A 25,764-nucleotide genomic window follows, 5' to 3' on the forward strand; every position below is an offset into this window, starting at 1 on the left:
AGGGCCGCAGCTCTGCACAGGTGTTCAAGACTACTAGAGACTATTAAGCAGGTGTGAGTTGGAAGTGGTTGGAGCTGAAATCTGCAGAGCTGTGGCTCTTCAGGAATTGAGCTTGAGACCGTTGTATTAGCCCATTTAAGCAATATTCTTTTTGATTGTATACAGAACAAACCGCTATACAAAGACTTGCCTAATTACCCTAACCTGTCTAGTAATTAGCCTTTAAATGTCATTTTAAGCTGAATACTAGTGTTTTGATTAATATCTAGTTAAATATTATGTGCTGTCATCATGGCAAAGATAAAAGAAATCAGTTATTAGAAAGGAATTACTAAAACTATTATGTTTAGAAATGTGTTGGAAAAAAATCTTCTCTCCGTTAAACAGGGGAAAAATAAACAGGGGGCGAATAATTCTGACATCAACTGTATATAATCAAAACAAAAGATTTAGTAAATTGTATCCAAACAAAAAGGGCAACAGAATCTCAATTAAACTAAAGCAGCACTTGTGTGGTTTATCTTCCAGCTTGTATTTTACAGCAGTAGACGCCACCTGCCGGTGAAGAGAAGAAATGCAGTCTGTACCTGTTGTGAGATGCTGGAAGTGCTGCTGGTTTTGCGGCGTAAAGTGTCACTTTGGCAAACGGTGAGGAGTGAGCTGGGCAGGATGGAGCGGAAATCATTAAAAGATCTCCGTCGGGTCACCTCTGCGCCGTCGCCGGTGCCTGGAGGCTGAGGAACGATCCGGGGGAAGAGTTTAGACAACAGCGGCTCCTCTGTGTTGCTGTAGCGGCCAAACGCTCGCACCACACCGAGCAGACAGGGCACGGTGTATTTACACAGGTATTCTGGGAAGGGAAGTCAGAAGAGAGTATTTTGTACTCCGCAATGAAAAATAACAACTTTATGATTTTTAAAATATATATTGCACATCAAGGGCTCTATTTTGACAGTCCATGAGCAGAGCGCAAAACGCAGGGCGCAAACGCTTTCAGGGTGTGTCAGAACGCATTTTTGCTAATTTGAGGACGGGAAAATCCGCTTTGCGCCAAGGCGCATGGTCTAAAAGGGTTGAGTTTATTTTCTTAATGAGTTAAAGGTGTGTTTTGAGAATAAACCAATTAGAGTCTCATCTCACATTCCCTTTAAGAGCCAGCTGCGTCGCGCCATAAGCGCATTTTAACGTAAAGTAAGTTCACTTTCGCTTTTGCTCTCGTGGATAGGGAAACTTTTACGCACAGACATCAATTAGCCTATTATTAATTAATTTAGTTTGTTAAGCGCAAAGATTTGTTTCAAAACTATTTCTAAATTCAGTTCTAATTTTCAGCAAACAAATAAATGAACAATAATAACCAAGTGAGGTCAAAATACTGAGTTATTTCCAAATACACCTACCATGCCCCATATGGTCTAAAACCTGACAGGTGGACAAATCTAAACTTGTTTTTAATAAAACAAATATAAATATGGATATAATAAATAATACTGCTAATAATAATAACATTATACAAAAGCAAATTGAATGAACTGAAAAAGCCTCCCGAGATGAAGAAAGTAAGGCAGTGGTTTTTAAATCTTCATGTAGGCTAGAAATTAATATGTTTTGTAATATTTTAATCATTTATATTTATATCCTGTATATATCCTTATATATATATATATATATATATATATGTATGTATATAAATATCCTTAATATATTATATATTTTTCATATGTAAAGATATTTGCGTATTGCTCTGCATCTTGTGTGTAGTGTGTAAGCCAGGCGCACTTTGTGCCAGACAATAGACGACTTTGTTCTGGTCTAAAGATCAGACTATTTACAGTTTCTCAAAATAGCAACGCGCCAAAACACGCCTGCTTTTTTAGACCAGAACGCCTATGGGCGCACATTTGAGCGCAAATGTATTTGCTATTTAAACAGTGTGGCGCAACGCCTCAAAATGACCCTTGCGCCAAGCTAAAAGTAGCAAAAGAGTATTGCGCTGCGCCTTGCGCCACACTGCGCCGGGTGTATGATAGGGCCCCAAGTGTCCACCACGTACTTCCGGCGAACGGTTACTGTGACTATTTTCACTTTCATAATGTTTTTCATAAGCGTCGATAATGTAACTTAATTAAAATATAATCAGTTGAATAGTCTTAAGTATTCAATTAATTGTTTTAATTTTTCAAATAAGCAAATAAGTGTAAAACGAGATTAAAACAAGCGTAAAACAACCGTTAAAAACTGTTGACTGTCTTGCAATGACTATAAAAGCTATGAATTTTGCATAAAATGTCAAATAAACTGAAATTTCACATGGTATTCCAGGTGGGAAAAAAACACAGACCTTTATCTTGGCCCTCGATGTTCTGACATGTTTCCTGTAGCACCTGAATGAGGTTCATCACAGCCTCCAAAATCTGAAATATTTGAGAGGAAATAAAAATATTAGCTGTCGCTCTTAATTTGACACGTCATAAATGAAAATGATGTGCGGGATGTCATTCTGTTGTGTCAAATGTACATCTAGTCATGCAATAAAACCTTTAAACTAAACCTGTTTTCATTTCACCATGTTAAAAAAACATTTGCTTGAGACATTAAAGGGGAGCTATTATGCAAAAATCACTTTAATAAGAGGTTTACACACACTTGTGTGGCTACAGTCTCTGAATATAACCAGCTTCTAATAATAAAATGCATGAATTTGTTTTATGATCACACTTGACAAAAACACTTCGACATTCTCCCTTTGTATGTGTGATCAGAGGGAGAAGCCCCTCCCATAAGTGACCATCTCTCCCTCATTAGCATAGGACATTAGTCTTGCTTTTGAATCTGCCACTATGCTGATGCATAGGCTTTCGTAGCTCCGCCCTCTTTTGAAAAGAGCACAATCTCATTTGAATTTAAAGCGACAGTCACCAAAACACCACAATCAGGATCAAAGCATAAAAGAGGCAGTTTCAAAATTATTTGTGGGATATTTTGAGCTGAAACTTCACAGAAATATGAGGCACAATAGGTCCCCTTTAAAATTGCCTTCGCAAATACAGTGAGAGTATTCCTATACATAAAAAAACATATATAGAAGAAATAGGATAGGCAAACTAAACTCCTCAAGTAAAGCATGAATCCTCATGAACACACCTGGATGCGCATGGATTCATCCATCTGGGCCACGTCTGAGAGCACCGTCACCAAACAGAAGGAGAAATTCTCCGCAATGGGAAGCGCTTCTGAAAAGAGGATGAGTGGACAGTGAGAGCAGGAGTATTTGAGAATGTAGTGAGGAGATTTAAACAATAAAAATAAAAAACAGGTAGATGATTCATACCTCGTCCTTTCCTTTCTGAGCTCTCCTCGATCCATTGCACCCTGGGCAATCCCTTTAGCAAAACCAACAAGTACGGGACAATAGCATCCTTGTGCTGGAGGAGAAAATAAACCATTGAAGACCAGTGAAAATTTATTTTTTTTAAATGTTACATTTCAGTTGCGACTGGTATTAAATTCAATACTTTTGTCAACCCTAGTTGCTGCTACGCATGTCAATGGCTGCTTTTTTCCAATATTCTTCAGAATATCTTGTTTAGCAAAGCAATTCATAAAAGAACCACTTGAGTGTTAGCAGGGCATATGCAGAAATCCTAAAGGAAATTTCAATACCTTTTAAAGACTTTTTAAAGACACTTCGGACAACGCTTAAACAAAATGTAAGACCTCTAAAAACATGAGTAAGACTTTTTAAGGACCTTCATTTTCTCATAATTGATTTATCAACTTTTTTTTACTTAGTTTTTATTGATATTTTAGGAACATAACCAGTAGGAACAAAACAAATAAAAAATACATATACACATAAACATACATATGTATACAAACTTATATAGGCCAATACAACACATGTATATCTACATACATACATACATGTTTAAAAATATTAAATTAACCTCATGAAAATAAATAGATAAATAAGTATAAAATAAAATATAATAAAAGACTGCCAAACATATTTTCACAATTCTGCATAACCTTTAGAATTATGTAAATGTTCAATTCTAAATAATTATATTGTCGTCGAGGAGAAAGCCAGCCATTCACTCCATTTCTTTTCAAAGATCTCTAATTGTAATCCAGGGCTTGAAATTGCGACCATTTTGGTCGCATATGCGCCCGAAAATTAATCTATGCGACCTCATAATATATTTGGGCGCATTAGTGCGACTGCAGATAATGGTTGTAGTGCGACCTGTTTTGATTTTTTGTAAAAACGTGCTGATCCGCTCTTCCCTGCCGCTATATTGGTTCATATTAGCTGTCATTCACTCAAGGTATTCAGCTGTCAGATGACAGGGAAGGAGCTTTAATGACCACGGGAAATGCAAACAGCTGAAGAGTAAAAACTTAAAGCACACAGGTTTGCAAACCCCACCTAAAGTTGAGGCGCAGATGAGAGCGATCATGACACGTCACGTGGTGAATAATGATCCGCCAGCTGAGATCAATCGAGTACGCGCTTCTTGGAGAAGGTGCCAGAATCTCCATGCGTTGCATTCACTGCGTGTTCAGCGCAAATGTCCGCTAAAAGTCCAATCTAATACTGTACATATCATCGCCAAAGAAGCTTGCCTTTACTAAGTTTACACTGAAACTGCGGCTCATAACAAAGACCGGTATTGGGCCGATGGTTACCGCAAGAATCTTGCTCTGCCTGCTCATAAATTGGGTCGGCTGACTCGCCTGCTTTCCACTAACACAGAAAAATGAAGATCATCTCAGACTGAACCTTTAAATTGACACAAACTGAAACCAAAACTTTTAAAGAGTGATAGAAGTGAGACTTTACTTACTTTCTTTTGTCTATTCTTTTTTGAGGTGTATATTATTTTTTTATTTATTTACTGATGACGGCTTTGCAGCTTTCATCATTGAATTGAATGATTTATTATAATCTTTTGTTTGTTTTGTAGCAGAAATATTATTTATTAAATTGACATGCATATAAAAACAGCAGTACAAAATCAATATTTCTTACTGCAATGCTTCATTTTTGTTTGATGCAAACTATATAATTATTTTTCATAAAGTAAGTAAAGACTTTTTATAGCAGATAACCTACATTCATGCACATTCAAGGCAGTATCATAATGAGAAATGGAATTCATTGTTACTATTATTGTCATTTTCATTATTATTAATATTCTATAATTATTAAACATTCATTTTGGAATTATTGCACACAAATATCAATGTTTTCGCAGCATTAGTTAGATAGTTGTTTCTGGTTTTTGTCAGTCCTATTAATGTTGTTTTAAAATACAATAAATCCTTTAAAATTTGCAGCTGTGCTCATTCATTTTTGGTGGGTGCTCCTAAATTTTTTCTGGTGCTCCTAAAATTTTTTTGTTGCTCCTAAATATTTGAAGTTGGGAGCACCGGTGCTACCAAGTAAAAAAGTTAATTTCGAGCCCTGTAATCAAAGTGCATGTGTCATTTTTTACATTTCCTCAACTTCTGCTATAACTTTAAACCATTTATCTTTAGTTGGTGGCTCTTCTTTATACCATTTCCGGGTTATAGCTTTTTGATTTATCAACTTTTAATACTTTTTAAAGCCCCGCGGACACCCTGGTTAGTAAAGAGTGAGGAACTTTTTTGAGTTAACTATCCCTTTATTATATTTTGGGGAAAAAAGTGTTTTTAAAGTGCTTTAAATGTGCCTCATTAGTCCTGATTTTAATCAATGAAACATATAGTTTGACTATGTTAAACCAATACCTGCAACTCAGACTCCACTAGGAAGATCCCAAGTGCGATCACAGCATCTCTCCTCCGCTCGTCCAGCTGGAAAACACCACGGATGTCCACAGGACACATGCATTGTAGCTTCTGGACCTATATTTAACAAATGTGCATTTTAAAAAATTGTGAAATACTTTTTATTGCCGAAGCAGGGAGATTTCTTTTTGTGTCAGTATTATAATCTGTAAAAATATTTCATCATATATTTTGTGAACCAAAAAAAAAAGATCACACCACTACAATCATTTATTTATTAGCTAAAATCATTAAAATGCTTTTGGACAATTGGAAATGTTTCTTTGGAAGCTATACTTCAAATAGAAAGCACTGAAATTACTCAATCAAAACAAATTAACATATTTATTTAAAAGAGAATCATTACGTCTTCAGTAAAACAATATAATGTGGCCAAAAATGGCCATAAAGACAGCAAATATTCACAGCATGTCACATAAAAATGCATATTAAACAGTAATATTTAAATTAAATATTAAAAAAACTAAATACAATTAAAAACTAAAGATAAAAATACATCACGCTTCACTGTAAAAAAAAAGCTGGGTTCCACAAAATCTACTGTGCTGGGAAAACAAAGGAATTAAGTTCACTTGTTAGTTTTTACAAATTTAAGTGGATTCAACATAAAACAATTGAGTTGTTTCAAACAAAAATTCAAGTAATGTGTTGTTTCAGCTCATTTTAAATAAGAAAACTGAACAAACGGCATACCTAATTTTTTTTGTTGCTCAAAACAATAATAAAAATTACATAAAACACAAAAATAAACACTGAACACCAAATTCTTCACCATGTAATAATACAATAGGAAAATACACATAATGAAAACGTGATGCAGGATTAAGTTCAGCAATGTACAGGGAAGTTTTAAACTTCCCCTTAAAATATACTATTGATAACAAGTCTCAAAAAGGCTTGCAAAAAGCGTATATTAAGCCAGCAAAAGTGAATTTTAGACACCAGCATATTTTGATTTTATGAAAAGCTCAACTTTGCACACATTTACTAAGCCATTACTAAGCCTACAGTTGAACTCTCTATAGAGTTTGCAACACCTGTCTAGTTCTTCACATCCGGTCAGTAAAAATATGCTAAAAATGAGCTTAAAGCAAAATTCGGACATTCCCCTTAAGACTTTAATTTCAGAAAAATATTATTTTGAAGGAAATGATATTAGCAATCAATTACAATCACAGTACAAAAGTATTCACAGTCAATTAAATACTTTGGTAATTTTCTTTTAAAGTCATTCTATCTATCTATCTATCTATCTATCTATCTATCTATCTATCTATCTATCTATCTATCTATCTATCTATCTATCTATCTACATAATTAACAATTCTATCTATCCATTTATACACACTATTAACAAATCTATCAATCTATCTACACTTAACAATTCTATCTATAATCTATCTATTCATCCATCCATCCATCCATCCATCCATCTATACTGTTAACGATTCTATCTAGCTAATAATCAATCTACTTAATTAACAATTCTATCCATCTATAACATTAACAATTCTATCTATCTATCTACATAATAAACAATTTTATTTATATTTCTTTAACTTTAACGATTCTATCTATCTATACTGTTAATGATTAGATTTATCTACATAATTAACAATTCTATTTATCATGTATAACGTTAAAAATCATATCTATAACAACAACGATTCTATCTATATACTGTAGAGGTAAAGTTGGTTTTATAATAGCAGATTCAGACTTCCCCCTTAATAATATAATTTTGTAAAAGTATTATTTGCAAACTCTAAATAGCGAAATCATATTAGCAGCCAATGACTATCAAAGTACAACATTGCTCACGGTCAAATAAACAGTGTTAATGTTGATTTCAAGTCATACTGGCATACTAATTCTGATCGAATATTCAAAGTAACATGGCAAACAGTATAGAGAATTCTAAATGAACGTATGTGCGAATATAAAACCAACTTTACCTCTATTCATTTACATTTTACATTTACATTTAGTCATTTAGCAGACGCTTTTATCCAAAGCGACTTACAAATGAGGACAAGGAAGCAATTTACACAAATAAGAGCAACAATGAATAAGTGCTGTAGGCAAGTTTCAGGTCTGTAAAGTCTAAGAAGGGAAGTATTAGTAGTATTAGTTTTTTTTTTAGATATTCTATCTATCTATCTATCTATCTATCTATCTATCTATCTATCTATCTACACAAGTTAACGATTCTAGTTATCTATCTATCTATCTATCTATCTATCTATCTATCTATCTATCTATACAGTTAAGGATTTTATCTATCTATCTATATCTATCTGTAACATTAATGATTCTATTTATCAATCTATCTCTCATGTTAACGATGCTATCTATCTTTCTATCTATCTATCTATCTATCTATCTATCTATCTATCTATCTATCTATCTATCTATCACCTTAATGATTCAATCTATCTATCTATCTATCTATAATTAAACATTTTACTCCAAAATGTTCTACATTTATAAACTGGAAAACATTATTATTGGTGTTTGTAGTAGTAGCAATAGTATTTGTTATTGTTACTATATTCATATCAATATCGCTTTATGCTGTCATTGATTCTACAACTAGTTTAATTGTAATAAACTGGAATAACGAATAATTTCAAATAAGCAATAATTATATTGATAATCACACTGAAATCTTACATCCAGCACTGTACATTTTATTAATATTGTACAAGTATTAGTAAAATAAGCAGTAACTTCTGAATGTTTAAAGCAAAAGAACGTAAAACCGGCTAAGCTATATGTTAAAGCTAATGTCAGTGACTTTGAATTGCTGGTCTTGAACATTTAGACATAAGCGTGTTTAAAAGGCTTATATACACAAGTGAGCCCGTCGGCTTTTTTATAAACGATGGTTTGTTTTGATTCTGTTAGCTGTTAGCTTCAGATGCTAATAGGAAGTAAAACTCTCACCTTGTCGATCGGAGCGGGTCGATGAGCAGCCAGTGAGCGCGCGAGAGAAAGCACAGTGTTAAAGTAAAAACCCCGCGACGTCCCTCTCGACGACATTATTCATTCAATATTTTAAAAAACGACAAACAAATATCTACATCTTAAAATGAAATGCTCGTCTGCTGACAGCGGATGAGAGCTGCAAATACGGAAAGCCAGAGCGCACATTTGACAAGGTCACTGCCTCTGTGTTAGTGCAGCATCATTTACGCTTCCGCTTTTTTCTTCTGACATTATAGTGCAATGATACATATGTATTTGACATCTATACCTTGAAGTTCACAAGTTAGTGAATGGTTCTTGTAATTACCATTTTTAAAAAATATTTTGGAAAGAATCTCTTTATCTCTTGAGAGTTTTATTATCTATCTATCTATCTATCTATCTATCTATCTATCTATCTATCTATCTATCTATCTATCTATCTATCTATCTATCTATCTATCTATCTATCTATCTATCTATCTATCTATCTATCTATCTATCTATCTATCTATTTATCTATCTATCTATCTATCTATCTATCTATCTATCTATCTATCTATCTATCTATCTATCATCTAAGAAAGGTGTTTATAGTGACTTTAAACGTGACATGTTTGTTGGTGCCAGAGGTCAGAGGAGAATGGCCAGACTGGCTCCAGCTGGTCTGCAGAAGAGCATGAGGCAGACTAACCTTGATGTGGATGGGCTACAGCAGCAGAAAACCACACCGGGTGCCACTCCTGTAACTAAGAACAGGAAACTGAGGCTACAATTCACACAGGCTCACCAAAACTGGACAATAGAAGATTGGAGAAACGTCGCCTGGTCTGATGAGTCTCCATTTCTGCTGCCACATTCAGGTGGTTGGGTCAGAATTTGGCTTCAATAACATGAAAGTAGGGATTCATCCTGCCTTATATCAACGGTTCAGGCTGGTGGTGGTGGTGTAATGGTGTGGGGGAGATTTTCTTGGCACACTTTGGGTCCATTAATACCAATTGAGCATTGCATCAGTGCCACAGCCTACCTGAGTATTGTTGCTGATCATGTCCATCCCTTTATGACTACAGTGTACACATCTTCTGATGGCTACTTTCAGCAGGATAACACTCCATGTCATTAAGCGTAAATCATCTCAGACTGGTTTCTTGAACATGACAATGAGTTCACTAAACTCAAATGGCCTCCACAGTCACCAGAACTCAATCAAATAGAGCACCTTTGAGATGAGATGGAACGGGAGGTTCACATCATGGATGTGCAGCCAACATATCTGCAGCATCTGCGTGATGCTATCATGTCAATGAGGACCAAAATCTCTGAGGAATATTTCCAGTACCTTGTTGATTCTGTGCCATGAAGGATTAAGGCAGTTCTGAAGGCAAAAGGCGGTCCAACAAAGTACTATTAAGGTGTACCTAATAAAGTGGCCGGTATATATATATATATATATATATATATATATATATATATATATATATATATATATATATATATATATATATATATATATATATATATATATATATATATATGGAGTATGCTTAATTTATTTTGGAATATGAAACAAAACAGACTCATTTTGAACAGTCAGCATAATTTATTTTTAATTACAACATGAGCTGAAGGCACACTGTATACATTTCTTTTGTTCACAATTGTAATGCATATTTTAGGTCACACGTTTGGAATGCATTCACAGAAACACAAAATAAAATCCTATGTTTCTCCCAGTGTCGTTTCCTGGCCCAACATGGGTCAGCTAAGCCATACTGTACACAAAATCCCCCCTCCCAAAAAACACCATATCAAGTTTTTGGCTGAAGCGTGGTTATCTTTCAGATACATGGCGCTACAGTATATCTAAAACATGTCTTTCAACTGAGTCAAGAACCACAGGCACAAATGATATTTTGTAAAATTCCCATAAAACTTCCATAACGATGTGCGGACAGGGCAAAATACATATTGTTCATACTCTAAAACAGTTGCATACTACAAGTTAAGCCACTGGAGTTCTCAGGTCTGGTGTGAACACTTTGATTTACAACCGAAAAGTGAGCTTTAAGGTGACGTAGTTACACACATTACATAAGTAATTACAATGAATTATGCATAACCCTTAACCCAACCAACATTCTAACCTCAACCATATAGTAAAGTACATGTAATTAATTAATGGTACTCAGTAGTTAAATCAATAGTTATATCATAACCACGTCACCTTAAAATAAAGCGTAACCTCACTTTCTCCAACCCGTTACATGTCAGTCTGCGGTATAATTCTAGATGTTGGGACACCATATAAAACCCGCTGAATATTATACCTCTGTAAGTCTTTACAGATTTGTAAGAATGTCTTGAGGTAGCAGGAGAAAGAAACTAAAGAAATAAGCACGCTGAATCATTTTTAAGGCTTGTACTGATTCGTGATCAGCGTTTAAGAGGTTCTGACCAGATCTGTCCCACATAGAAATCTAATATATGGTAATTTATGCAAATTATGTAATTAAATCTGCATATTTTACATACAAGGTCCATATTTGGATTTCACGTAAACTCAGAAAATGACTCTTGCTGCTTGTTCTAACCACTTATTTAAAATGAGCTGTAACAACACAATTGTTACGCTGTTCACACCAGACGTGGCACGCATAAATAATTCATGCTATTCACGTGAAAATATACGAGTAGACATTTTAAGTTTACTTGCTTCATTCTCGCATCAAATTTGCTTTGTTTGTGTGTCTAATTCGCTTCATTCCCGAGTCAAATTCGTTTTATTCGCACGTCAAATTCATTCGTTTGCGTGTCAAATTCGATACATTTGCGCATCAAATTCGCTTTACTCTCACGTCAAATTCCATTTTTAAAAAATATTTTGGAAAGAATCTCTTTATCTCTTGAGAGTTTTATTATCTATCTATCTATCTATCTATCTATCTATCTATCTATCTATCTATCTATCTATCTATCTATCTATCTATCTATCTATCTATCTATCTATCTATCTATCTATTTATCTATCTATCTATCTATCTATCTATCTATCTATCTATCTATCTATCTATCTATCTATCATCTAAGAAAGGTGTTTATAGTGACTTTAAACGTGACATGTTTGTTGGTGCCAGAGGTCAGAGGAGAATGGCCAGACTGGCTCCAGCTGGTCTGCAGAAGAGCATGAGGCAGACTAACCTTGATGTGGATGGGCTACAGCAGCAGAAAACCACACCGGGTGCCACTCCTGTAACTAAGAACAGGAAACTGAGGCTACAATTCACACAGGCTCACCAAAACTGGACAATAGAAGATTGGAGAAACGTCGCCTGGTCTGATGAGTCTCCATTTCTGCTGCCACATTCAGGTGGTTGGGTCAGAATTTGGCTTCAATAACATGAAAGTAGGGATTCATCCTGCCTTATATCAACGGTTCAGGCTGGTGGTGGTGGTGTAATGGTGTGGGGGAGATTTTCTTGGCACACTTTGGGTCCATTAATACCAATTGAGCATTGCATCAGTGCCACAGCCTACCTGAGTATTGTTGCTGATCATGTCCATCCCTTTATGACTACAGTGTACACATCTTCTGATGGCTACTTTCAGCAGGATAACACTCCATGTCATTAAGCGTAAATCATCTCAGACTGGTTTCTTGAACATGACAATGAGTTCACTAAACTCAAATGGCCTCCACAGTCACCAGAACTCAATCAAATAGAGCACCTTTGAGATGAGATGGAACGGGAGGTTCACATCATGGATGTGCAGCCAACATATCTGCAGCATCTGCGTGATGCTATCATGTCAATGAGGACCAAAATCTCTGAGGAATATTTCCAGTACCTTGTTGATTCTGTGCCATGAAGGATTAAGGCAGTTCTGAAGGCAAAAGGCGGTCCAACAAAGTACTATTAAGGTGTACCTAATAAAGTGGCCGGTATATATATATATATATATATATATATATATATATATATATATATATATATATATATATATATATATATATATATATATATATATGGAGTATGCTTAATTTATTTTGGAATATGAAACAAAACAGACTCATTTTGAACAGTCAGCATAATTTATTTTTAATTACAACATGAGCTGAAGGCACACTGTATACATTTCTTTTGTTCACAATTGTAATGCATATTTTAGGTCACACGTTTGGAATGCATTCACAGAAACACAAAATAAAATCCTATGTTTCTCCCAGTGTCGTTTCCTGGCCCAACATGGGTCAGCTAAGCCATACTGTACACAAAATCCCCCCTCCCAAAAAACACCATATCAAGTTTTTGGCTGAAGCGTGGTTATCTTTCAGATACATGGCGCTACAGTATATCTAAAACATGTCTTTCAACTGAGTCAAGAACCACAGGCACAAATGATATTTTGTAAAATTCCCATAAAACTTCCATAACGATGTGCGGACAGGGCAAAATACATATTGTTCATACTCTAAAACAGTTGCATACTACAAGTTAAGCCACTGGAGTTCTCAGGTCTGGTGTGAACACTTTGATTTACAACCGAAAAGTGAGCTTTAAGGTGACGTAGTTACACACATTACATAAGTAATTACAATGAATTATGCATAACCCTTAACCCAACCAACATTCTAACCTCAACCATATAGTAAAGTACATGTAATTAATTAATGGTACTCAGTAGTTAAATCAATAGTTATATCATAACCACGTCACCTTAAAATAAAGCGTAACCTCACTTTCTCCAACCCGTTACATGTCAGTCTGCGGTATAATTCTAGATGTTGGGACACCATATAAAACCCGCTGAATATTATACCTCTGTAAGTCTTTACAGATTTGTAAGAATGTCTTGAGGTAGCAGGAGAAAGAAACTAAAGAAATAAGCACGCTGAATCATTTTTAAGGCTTGTACTGATTCGTGATCAGCGTTTAAGAGGTTCTGACCAGATCTGTCCCACATAGAAATCTAATATATGGTAATTTATGCAAATTATGTAATTAAATCTGCATATTTTACATACAAGGTCCATATTTGGATTTCACGTAAACTCAGAAAATGACTCTTGCTGCTTGTTCTAACCACTTATTTAAAATGAGCTGTAACAACACAATTGTTACGCTGTTCACACCAGACGTGGCACGCATAAATAATTCATGCTATTCACGTGAAAATATACGAGTAGACATTTTAAGTTTACTTGCTTCATTCTCGCATCAAATTTGCTTTGTTTGTGTGTCTAATTCGCTTCATTCCCGAGTCAAATTCGTTTTATTCGCACGTCAAATTCATTCGTTTGCGTGTCAAATTCGATACATTTGCGCATCAAATTCGCTTTACTCTCACGTCAAATTCGCTTCGTTTGCGTGTCAAATTCGATACATTCACGCATCAAATTCGCTTTATTCTCACGTCAAATTCGCTTCGTTTGTGTGTCGAATTCGATTAATTTCCTGCGCCAAATTTGCTTCATTCTTGCATCAAATTTGCTTCATTCACGTGTCAAATTCGATTTATTTCCGCATCAAATTTGTTTCATTCGCGTGTCAAATTTGCTTTATTTCCATGTCAAATTCGCTTTGTTCGCGGTTCAAATTCGATTCATTCCCACGTCAAATTCGCTTCATTCACGCGTCAAATTAGCTTCATTAGCGCATCAAATTTGCTTCATTCCCACGTCAAATTCGCCTTATTCGTGCGTCAAATTCACTTCATTCGCGTGTTGAATTTGCTTCATTCGCGCATCAAATTCGCTTAATTTGCGTGTCGAATTCGATTCGTTCCCGCGTCAAATTCGCTTCATTCCCGTGTCAAATTTGTCTCAGTCCCACATCAAATTCGCTTCATTCTCGCTTTAAATTTGCTTAATTCATGCATCAAATTCGCTTCATCCGTGCGTCAAATTTGTTTCATTCCCACGTCAAATTCACTTCATTCATGCATCAAATTCGCTTCACAAGTGCCACCTCATTCACGCGAATTATGTCACAGGATGTCTATTTTCATCTTTGCATTGACTTAACATGTAAATCCCTCACGCTTGACGCTTCATCTGCATCTGGTGTGAACGAAGAATTATGATTTTTTTTAGGACAACTTAATTGTTTTACGTCTAATCCACTTCAATTTTTTAAAACAATCAAGTTAACTTAATCAATTTATGTTTTGAGAACATTAAGGAATTGTGTGGAACAAATGGAACAACTCATTCTGATTATGTACCCCTATATACATTTCTGGAGATCGCCAAATTCGTCCGAGGAGCTTCGCTTTTTGTTTTCGCGAATACACCAAAGGCTGCTGCGTACGCTTTTTCAGATCTCAATTTTTTCTTGCCAGTGCCATTCGCACCTGCTGTTCTCATGTAAATCCACCAGAGGCTGCTGTCGACTGACTGACTTACAGAATGACTGACTGACCAATCAACTGACCCACCCTCCTCCTTCCCCAAAATCCAACCGAAAGTGTTTTCAAAAGCAATCCAAAAATAGAAAAACCCTTGCGGCAGCCTGCTTTTTACTACCTTTTCGAATTTTACCACATCTTCACCCTGTTATTCACTTGTTTATTTTGATTTTGGCTTTTGTTTTATCTGCTTCCTGGAACCATTTTTCGCCAGACTCGAACCCCGTCGTCACAATCAACTCTGCTCTGCAGCTCAAGTCTGCCGATGTACGTGTCAAGCTACCAGACAAACTGGCAACAGCCGTCCATACGGCGGTAATCGGTCAGCTGGTAAGCGAGAAAAAGAAATGGCATCATACCGCCCAGTAGCGTTTGTGTTATCGACGAAATGCTGCCATACGTAACTGGCTACATAATTCGCGATCTCCAGAAATGTATACAGGGCTACATTTTCAGAATGAGCCAATGTTGCAATTTTTACATATATTTCCATGCATCAGACTTCTATATAGGGTTGAACATTCATCAGGTGTACAGTAAGTACAGTAAAAGAGTAATCTGGCTCTTTGGTGACGCGCGCTTGGGTGAATCAACGTTTGTTACGTTTTTTTTATTTTTATTATTTGTGTTTATGCACAGCATATCATTTGATGCTTTAGATTTAAGAGTTGTTATTGACGTTATTATGATAAACCCTTACAGCAGGGTGAAATTATAAGCAGATTATTGAAATGACTTCATGTAAACAAGTAGAATTAAACAAAAATAAAATGAAATTATATTAATATAGGCACTTAAAATAATCACCTGAATTACGACTTAATGTGAAAGTGCATGTATCATTTGTACCACTTATGTAGGGTATAAAATTAGCTTTCTTTAATAAAACTTTGGTGATCTTTAGACTTATTTTATGCATCTCAGAGAGCGACAAAAGCTTGAGATCTTTTCTAAGACGCGTTTTCTGTTCCTCAGGATGTCCTGAGCACTTCCTATAGGAAAATACAATTAAGGTTTGCTGGTAAATTGCACGTTAGAAAAACTGGAATGACTTGTCTTTTTTTAATGGTACTACTCTAAATGTTGTTTAAAAAAATATAAATAAAATCTGAGTGAATCCTGAAGATGTAGCTTTCTATAAAAGATTATGTTTATTAAAAATAATAATAGGATTTTTTTTTTGGGGGGGGGGGGGGGGGGGTAAAACGCTAGTATTTACTCTCTTGATGTGGGTTGTCTTTAAATTAGACAGGGGAATCTTTGTTGGTGTGTGTGTTTACTTGTTTATGTGGTTTACGAGGACAAAATTGTAAAATGACATCGGTATGAACAAGTTGTGCTCTCTTAAAGAGATAGTTCATGCAAAAATGTACATTTTCTGTTAGTTTACTCACCCACAGGCCATCCTAGATGTATTTTAGTCTTCAGTAGAACATTAAAGAAGATTCTGAGCTGAATCTGTGGTTCTTGGTGATATAATGGAAGTGAATGGTGACGGGTTTTTAGATAAAAAATAAACACAAGCAAACGAGTCCAAATTAATAGTCATGACTCCTGATGACACACTGAGCTCTTGTGAAGCAAAACGATTAAAAAATTGAACATTATTAACAATATTATTAGCTTTAATCCACAGCCTGGTCATTCTTTCACCATCAAAAGCGACCAGATTACTTTTGCACATTATCTGTTTGAGCAGGCTGTGGATTAAAGCTAATAATATAGTAAACAATGTTCAATTTCTTATCCTTAGACCGATTGTTTTGCTTAACAAGACCTCATAGTGTCATCAGGAGCAATTTGGACTTTGTAAGTGTTTATTTTTAGCCTAAAAAACCTGTCACCATTCACTGCCATTATACGTATCTTCAAGATACACAGATTCAACTAAAAACCTTCATTGTCATACTGAAGAAAAGAAGTACATCTTATATGACCTGTGGGTGAGTAAACTAACAGGAAATCTTCAGTTTTAGGTGAACTATCCCTTTAAGGATGTTTACGAGGACATAACTTGTGTCCTCATAATTCAAAACGCTTAAAAATCAAATCTTTTGACGTTCAGAATTAGCTGTGAGCGTTGGGTTTATGAGTAGGGCCATATAATAAGTGTTTGGTTTACAGTGTAAAATACATTACACTTATGTAGAGTCCTCGTAAACCATATATACAAGTATGTGTGTGTGTTGATTGCATTAAGGTCATCAGTTAAGCACAATCCAGTGATTTTCCTCTGCTGTGAGCAGGTGTTTTGGCCGCTGTGTAAACGCTTTTGTTTTGTCGCACCGCTGTGATGTCATCAGATTTCCATCAGTCCGTCTTCCACACCTTGTTAAGCACTTTAACAACTTCTTCATAGATTATGAACACTATGGCCACATCCATACACACCCGACCTAACCTGGGGACTGTGCCTTTGTAGAATCTAGAGGAAAGAGAGGAATCATAGTGAGTGCATGAATTCATACTTAAATTTTTTAAATGATATGCTTTTAAATAGTAAGACAAGAAGATACAGTGCATGCGGAAAGTATTGATAGTGCTTGACTTTTTCCCACATTTGTTTATTTTACAGGCTTATTCCAAAATGGATTACATTCATTTATTTCCTCAACATTCTACACACAATCCCCCATAATGACAATGTGAAGAAACAGTTTTTGAAGTTGTTGCAAATTTATTAGAAATAAAAAAGCTGAAAAATCACATCTACATCAGTATTCACAGGCTTAGGCGTGAAGCTCTAAATTGAGCTCAGGTACATTCTGTTTCCACTGATCATTCTTGAGATGTTTCAGCAGCTTCACTGAGTTCACCTGTGGTCAATTCAGTTGATTGGACATGATTTGAAAAGCCCTACACCTGTCTATATAATGTCCCAGGGTTGACAGTGCATGTCAAAGCACAAACCAAGCATGAAGACAAAGGAATTGACTGTAGACCTCCAAGACAGGATTGTCTCGAGGCACAAGGCTGGGGAAGGTTACAGAAACATTTCTGCTGCTCTGAAAGCTCCAATGAGCACAGCGGCCTCCATCATCCGTAAGTGGAAGATGTTTAGAACCACCAGGACTCTTCCTAGAGCTGGCCGGGCATCTAAGCTGAGTGATCGGGGGGGGGGAGAAAGGCCTTAGTCAGGGAGGTGATCAATAACCCAATGGTCACTCTGTCTGACCTCCAGCGTTCTTCTGTGGAGAGAGGAGAACCTTACAGAAGGACAACCATCTGTGCAGCAATCCACCAATCAGGCCTGTATGGTAGAGTGGCCAGACAGAAGACACTCCCCGGATAGAATTTCTAAAAGGCATCTGAAGGACTCTCAGACCATCAGAAACTAAACTCTCTGCTCTGATCTGATGAGACTAAAACTGAACTCTTTGGAGTGAATGCAAGGCGCTACGTTTGGAGAAAAGCAGGCAGCTCTCATCCCCTGGCTAATACCATCCCTACAGTGAAGCATGGTGGTGGCATCATCATGCTGTGGGGATGTTGTTCAGCAGCAGGAACTGGAAGACTAGTCAGGATAGAGGGAAAGAGGAATGCAGCAATGTAGAGACATCCTGAATGAAGACCTGCTTCAGAGTGCTCTTGACCTCAGACTGGGGCGACGCTTCATCTTCCAGCAGGACAGTGACCCAAAGCACACCGCCAAAATATCAATGAAGTGGCTTCACAACAACTAAGTGAATGTCATTGAGTGGCCCAGCCAGAGCCCAGACCTAAATCCTATTGAACATCTCTGGAGAGATCTGAAAATGGCTGTACACCGTCGCCTCCCATCCAACCTGACAGAGCTTGAGAGGCACTGCTAAGAGGAATGGGGGAAAATTCCCAAAGACAGGTGTGCCAAGCATGTGGCATCATATTCAAAAAGACTTGAGGCTGTAATTGCTGGCAAAGGTGCATCAACAAAGTATTGAGCAAAGGCTGTGAATACTGATGTATATCTGATTTTTCAGGTTTTTTATTTTTATTAAATTTGCAACAATTTCAAAAACTCTTTTTCACATTGTCATTATGGGGGATTGTGTGTAGAATGTTGAGGAAATCAATGAATTTAATGCATGTTGGAATAAGGTTGTAACATAAACAAATGTGGAAAAAGTGAAACGCTATCAATACTTTCCAAATGCAAGAAAACAATATATATATATATATATATATATATATATATATATATATATATATATATATATATATATATATATATATATATATATATACAGTATATTAATTATATTAATGAATTATATTATATTATTTAATACATTTTCATTATTATATTTTATAATAAAATACAATTTCTTTTATATGAAATGTAACATTTTCAACCAAAACATTGTACATTCTTGTTCTTCTTTGTTTTTATCTTGCGACTGTGTTCACTTACGCAGCCGGTCCTTCATATTTCATGATTTTGATGGCGCAGTCCACTGTGCTCTTATATTTGTGAGCTTCCAATCCCTGTGAACGTTATTGAAAAACACACATGAAAACGTTCTTCTGTATGCAAGACAATGTTAATGTTTGTCTATCACTACAAACCTGCATTCTAGTTTTAATCACATCCAGTGGAGTATTTCCGAACACGCTGGCGGCTCCAGCGACGGCTCCAAACAGCCCGGTTACCACAGGGTTAATACTCTTATTAGGGTTATCTCCTGAAAACAGTGACGGTTGGAGTTTTTACAAATCGTTGGATTACGAGTCATTCTGTAATTCTGGTGACTGTATCGTGGCTCAGACCTTTGTACCAGTTTCTCAGAGCGGTCATCACGTAGAATCGGATGGCCTGGTTTGAGCCCTGCTTCAAGACGGTTGCTGTCAATCCCTGATATGTTCCTTTGAGTCCTGATAAAAAGAGTCATAAAAGAGTCTTGATAAATGAGGCCACTTGTTCTATTGCAGGGTTTTTCAAAGTCTAAGACAGTGGGCCTCCCTTTTGACACAACTTATCCATTGGCGCCCTCCTCCTTCCAAACACGCACACACACACACACACACACACATATATATATATATATATATATATATATATATATATATATATATATATATATATATACAGTATATATAAAGACACAGACAGATGTCAGACTGTTAACTCACTTTTATCAACATTTGCATGAAGGTGCAATTATTTACAGAGTAATAACAAGTATTTTAATATAACGTTTTTAAAACTAGGATGATTGTTCAATATGAATAGAACAGATCCAAGAACTGTCCATCCCAGTCAAAACAGTCGAAGTTTAGCGGGTCTCATGCTGTCATTAGCCAAAATATCTTGACAAACCACACATAAAGGTGGTGGTTCATCAGCTGTTCCTGTCCACGTAAATCCTAAACTTAAATACTGATCATCATATCGTCGTCTTTTGGGTTTAAGCCCTAAACTTGAAGGCTTTGAATCGGGGGGGTCTCAGAAACCAATCCATTGTATTAGCAGGCATATACCTGTATTGGCGGGCTTGCCAAACAGAAGCGAATTCACAGCTATGGCCTTCTGGGTAAAAAAGGTTTTCTTATTTTTGACGTATTATTTTTTTTAGCTTTGTTTAATTAAAACGTTTAAATTTAATAAAAAATACATATAATAATTAAACTTAATAATTATATTTTTATTATATACATTTTTTTCCCGCGCCTCCCCTGACATGCTCTGGCGCCCCCCAGGGGAGGCAGGCCTCACACTTTGAAAACCCCTGTTCTATTGGATTATAATGACGGGTTAACTTTATGGTTAAACGAACTCCATGTGGTCTGAATAATTGATTAGATTAGGGGTTAAATGTTAATAAGTGTGGTGGTCATAAGGACTGATGCACCACATGATGGTCATGTGAGATCATATGAACATACCTGTCAACCCTCCTGTTTTTGCTGAGATTCTCCTGTATTTTACCATCCTATCACGCTATCATCTCATTTAAGTATGTTCCTATATTTCTTCTGCATTTAAATTTTTCTATTAAAAGTGAAAGTAGCATCAAAAATGTTATATATTTGCAAAAGTTAAACTCTGTTGGCTCTGTTAAACATTCTTTATGAAATATTTTAAAAAGACAATAAAATTCATAGGGGGGCTAATAATTCTGACTGTATATATACCTTAGTCCCTTATTTATCAGAGGTCGCCACAGCAGAATGAACCACCAATTATTCCAGCATATGTTTTATGCAGCGGATGCCCTAACAACCGCCACCCAGTACTGGGAAACACCCATACACTCTCATTTACTCATACACTACGGCCAATTTAGTTTATTCAGTTATAGCGCATGTGTTCGGACTATGAGAAAACCGGAGCACCCAGAGGAAACACACAGCAACACTGGGAGAACATGCAAACTTTATACAGAAATGCCAACTGACCCAGCTGGGACTCGAACCAGCGATCCTCGTGTTGTAAGGTGACAGTGCTAACCACTGTGCACATCTCTTTAAATAAATGTGTGTGCGTGTGTCTTGTGTTTCATTGTATCTCCAAAAGGAGGCGCTGCTGTATAAGTGATTCTCTGTGCGGATGTACCTTGTGTTCTGACTATTTCCCTTACACCGTGGAAAAATCCTCTGTATTTTGGGTTTGCAGATGTCTGATCATGGATGAATTTGACCTGAAATGAAAGGAAAAACATCTTTTTACAATAACGTTAAAAGGGATAGTTCACTTAATAATGACAATTCTGTAAACATTTACTCATTATTCACTTGATTAAACCCACAGATTGGGTTTCTTTCTTCTGTTGAGCACAAAAGAAGATATTTTGAAAAATGTTGGAAACCTGTAACCACTGACTTCCATAGTGTTAGATTTTTCTACTAAGGAAATGAATAATTCGTTTTAATTTTGATTATCGTGTACTACGAACGACAGGAAATGAAAAGAAGTTGCTCTTTTCTAGGCCGATATGAGAACTATACTCTCATTCTGGAGTGATAATCAAGAACCTTTGCTAAAAACAGATGCAGTGATATTATCCAGCAAAATATAGCAACTTATCCGTGTTTATAACACAATGTAACTACAGACAACCAAGCTTTAAATAGGAGGATGATCTCTATAAAATTTTTGAGGAAGATGCTAACGGTCTAATCTGATTCAATGATTTATGCTTAGCTAAGCTAAAAAATTGGATTGACAGACCCGAAGATCGACTGAAGGGTTTTAAAAAAAGATAAAGAGGAAGACAAAAGAGGACCAGGTCCGGAGTTTGTTTTGTTTTGCTTTCAGTCTGGTGGTGGTTTGTTTTGTTTACTCATCTATTGAAATATTCAAAAGTTCTCCATCTCCCTCTTCCCGATTCCTAGAAGCCATTGACCTCATTGAAGACTCCATTTAAAAGAATAGTGGATAATGCAGTTGAAGTCATAATTATTCCCTCTCCTGTGAATTTAGTTTTTACTTTTGTAAATCTTTCCCAAATGACGTTTAACAGAGCAAGGAATTTTTCACAGTATTTCCTATAACAAGGGTAGGGAACCTACCACATGTGGCTATTTGACCAAAAATATGTGGCTCTCCAGCTGTCTCTCTTTATAATAATATTTTAAAGTTAAAAAATTTATAACCTTCACTAGAAATCAGTTTCCTACTGAAAATACAAATATAGTTACATTTGTATTGCATTTTATTTTCAGCAAAATGAATAAGAACTCTGAATGAGTTTACAATAAAATAACGCTTCAACCTATGCTTGTGTAAAGGGCATGCAACTTACATTTCTATGGAAACCTCGGGCACGTACATTCCAACAACATTCATGAGTGGTGATGGCGAAAAGAAAAAATCTATAAACTCTTGTGTGTAGGCTCAGAAATTTTACATTTATAGTGACGAATAACTTCTTTTCATTGCTATTATAGTGAAATACTTGAACATGAACATTTGAGGAGAAAATTTCAGATGGAATTTAAAGATTTTGGCATCTAATTTCTTCATATATATATATATATATACAGTTGAAGTCAGAATTATTAGCCCCCTTTCAATTTTATTCTTTTTTAAGTATTTCCCTAACTATGTTTAACAGAGCAAGGAAATTTTCACAGTATGTCTGATAATATTTTTATTTTCAAATAAAGTCTTATTTGTTTTATTTTGGCTAGAATAAAAGCAGTTTTTAATTTTTTAAACACCATTTTAGGGACAATTTAATTAGCCCCTTTAAGCTATATTTTTTGATAGTCTACAGAACCAACCATCGTTATACAATAAATTGCCTAATTACCCTACATGCCTAGTTAATCTAATTAACCTAGTTAAGCCTTTAAATGTCACTTTAAGCTGTATAGAAGTGTCTTGAAGAATATCTAGTCAAATATTATTTACTGTCATCATGGCAAAGATAAAATAAATCAGTTATTAGAGATGAGTTATTAAACTATTATGTTTAGAAATGTGTTAAAACAATCGTCTCTCCGTTAAACAGAAATTGGGGGAAAAACATACGGGGGGCTAATAACTCAGGAGAGCTAATAATTCTGACTTCAACCTTATATTCCTCTCTGATGCTCTACTTGAATTGTTGGTAAAGCAGCAGTAAACTGTAATCATTCACATCTGAATTAGTGTGGGATGTCTTATACTTCTGCAAGTGAGGGATGCAATGTTTATGGATTTAAATGTCACATCGCTCGCTCTCCATAGAAAGCATGAGTCTGTCTTCTGAGTCACCTTTACAGTCTCCATGGGACAGACCACGACTACAGCCTCCGCTACTCCTGCACCCAAACCGCAGATTAACCCGCGAGTGCTGTCCAGCTTCCCAGATTCATCACGCATCTGATTACTGAGAAACTCAAACACCCCAAACCTGCAGAAACACACACACACACACACACACACACACACACACAAACATCACAATAAATATCATGACAACTACTTCCCTCTTAAAATCAACAACGAAAGTCTTCCACTTTGCTTTGCACAACATATTAAATCGGCAAACACATACTACATTGAACAATTTGATCATTATTTAGTTTTAAAATAGTATTTTTTTTTAACGTCTATGGATATATATATATATACAACAGCTCTGTCTGGTTTTCGAATCTGATTGTGCATTACTCCACCAACACGAGTGGCAAGAGCAGAGGATTGCAGTTTGACAAATATTGCAGCTGTTGGACAACATAATGTACTTTTGAGGTTTTTTTAGACGAGAATGTAGTTGTTTAGATTGCAACTATGCAGTTTATTTATAATGATAGTGCCTATTTTAAATATTTATGTCACACTGAGCAGAGCAAAGACGGTTGACGCTCTGCCACAAGATGGCGACAGAGACTGCATAATAAATCCTTAGAGGAGAAAAACAGCATTTTCCCAGCGAACGTTTTAAACTACAGCTGAACAAATCATTACAGAACAAGTCTGTGACATTGTTAGACGATCTCTCTCTTTTGTATTTTGTAGTGCTCTATTTAAACCACAGTAATCTAGTAGTGTTTGCTTTGCTTTGGCTTTTTCGAGGTTATTTACTGTAAAAATCCCAATTGCAACAGAGAAATACTGGGAAATCTCTGTAGACTGATGGCATTTTATGCTGTTAAGCTTTATAATCTTAAAATGTGAGTATCTATCTGTTGCAATCGGGAGATCACAATAATTAACCCTAAAAAGCAAAGCAATGCAAACACTACCAGATTACTATGGTATAAATACAGCACTACAACAAACAAAAGAAAGAGATCGACTTACGCCCTATTCGCACAGGGCGTCAGCGTCATCGCTCTCATTCACTTTGAATGGGTGACGTTAGGTGTTGGCGAACTAAATTGTGGATCCGTCGGCGCTGCTTGAGAGGCGTTGCTCGCCGCAGAAGTTGGGACTAGCTCAACTTTTCAAGCGCTGACGGAAGCGTCAGCCAATCAGATTGCTGTATGCAAATACACCAGCTGGACAGTGGTCTATTGCTGACTGAATTTCATTGGCTGACGCTGCTATGTCGATCGAGTTAGCCCCAACTTCAGAAACGCCTTCAGTCAAGCGTTGACGCTGAAGCCCCATGTGAATGGGGCGTTAAGATGACACTTACCTGTTCTGTAATCATTTAATCAGCTGTAGTTTGAAACCTAAGCTGAGAAAATGCTGTTTTTCTCCACTATGGACGTATTTTGTGGTCTCTGTCACCTTTTTGTGGCGGATTGTCAACCGTCTTTGCTCCACTCAGTATGACAGGCCTGATGAATATTTAAAATAGGCACTATGCTTATTAATAAACTGCATAGTTGCAATCTGAAACAATTACATTCTCAACTAAAACAGCCTCAAAAGTACATTATGTTGTCAAACAGCTGCAATATTTGTCAAACTGCAGTCCTCTGCTTGCTTCTCGTGTTGGCGGAGTAATACACAAGGGTGAAGAGGCTGTGTGAGTGCTGATATTACTTTAATATCTCACGGTTATCAGCCAATCAGGTTTAAGAACCAGAAAGAACTGTTGAGTGTGTGTGTGTGTGTATATATATATATATATATATATATATATATAAATATAACACTGAAGAATACTATTTTTGTTCAACAATTGCACTTGTTTAAAA

At 36.0% G+C, this 25,764-nt stretch overlaps 2 protein-coding genes across 7 annotated transcripts in view; both read right to left on the reverse strand.

Moving 5' to 3' along the window:
* Nucleotides 1–8,963, reverse strand: part of pi4kaa (phosphatidylinositol 4-kinase, catalytic, alpha a) — a 75,092-nt gene extending 66,129 nt beyond the window's left edge. For 2 of the 3 annotated variants that reach the window (XM_087269534.1, XM_087269533.1), the window contains exons 1-6: nucleotides 8,782–8,963; nucleotides 5,776–5,892; nucleotides 3,332–3,425; nucleotides 3,145–3,233; nucleotides 2,342–2,414; nucleotides 588–850 (exon numbers count right to left, since the gene is read on the reverse strand). In XM_087269534.1, the coding sequence (XP_087125660.1) occupies nucleotides 588–850; nucleotides 2,342–2,414; nucleotides 3,145–3,233; nucleotides 3,332–3,425; nucleotides 5,776–5,892; nucleotides 8,782–8,877 (732 nt within the window). In that variant the 5' untranslated portion in view covers nucleotides 8,878–8,963. 3 annotated transcript variants of the gene reach the window in all.
* Nucleotides 8,964–12,876: 3,913 nt separating this feature from the next.
* slc25a1b (slc25a1 solute carrier family 25 member 1b) overlaps nucleotides 12,877–25,764 on the reverse strand; it is a 30,184-nt gene continuing 17,296 nt past the window's right edge. Inside the window, exons 4-10 of one of the 4 annotated variants that reach the window (XM_087269805.1) lie at nucleotides 23,888–24,026; nucleotides 21,743–21,827; nucleotides 19,957–20,061; nucleotides 19,756–19,871; nucleotides 19,601–19,674; nucleotides 17,539–17,635; nucleotides 12,877–16,616 (exon numbers count right to left, since the gene is read on the reverse strand). In XM_087269805.1, coding sequence (XP_087125931.1) covers nucleotides 16,455–16,616; nucleotides 17,539–17,635; nucleotides 19,601–19,674; nucleotides 19,756–19,871; nucleotides 19,957–20,061; nucleotides 21,743–21,827; nucleotides 23,888–24,026 — 778 coding nt within the window. In that variant the 3' untranslated portion in view covers nucleotides 12,877–16,454. 4 annotated transcript variants of the gene reach the window in all.

The sequence above is a fragment of the Danio rerio genome, chromosome 10 (assembly GCF_052040795.2).
Source record: "Danio rerio strain M-AB ecotype USA chromosome 10, GRCz13ab, whole genome shotgun sequence".
Taxonomy (NCBI): Eukaryota; Metazoa; Chordata; class Actinopteri; order Cypriniformes; family Danionidae; genus Danio; species Danio rerio.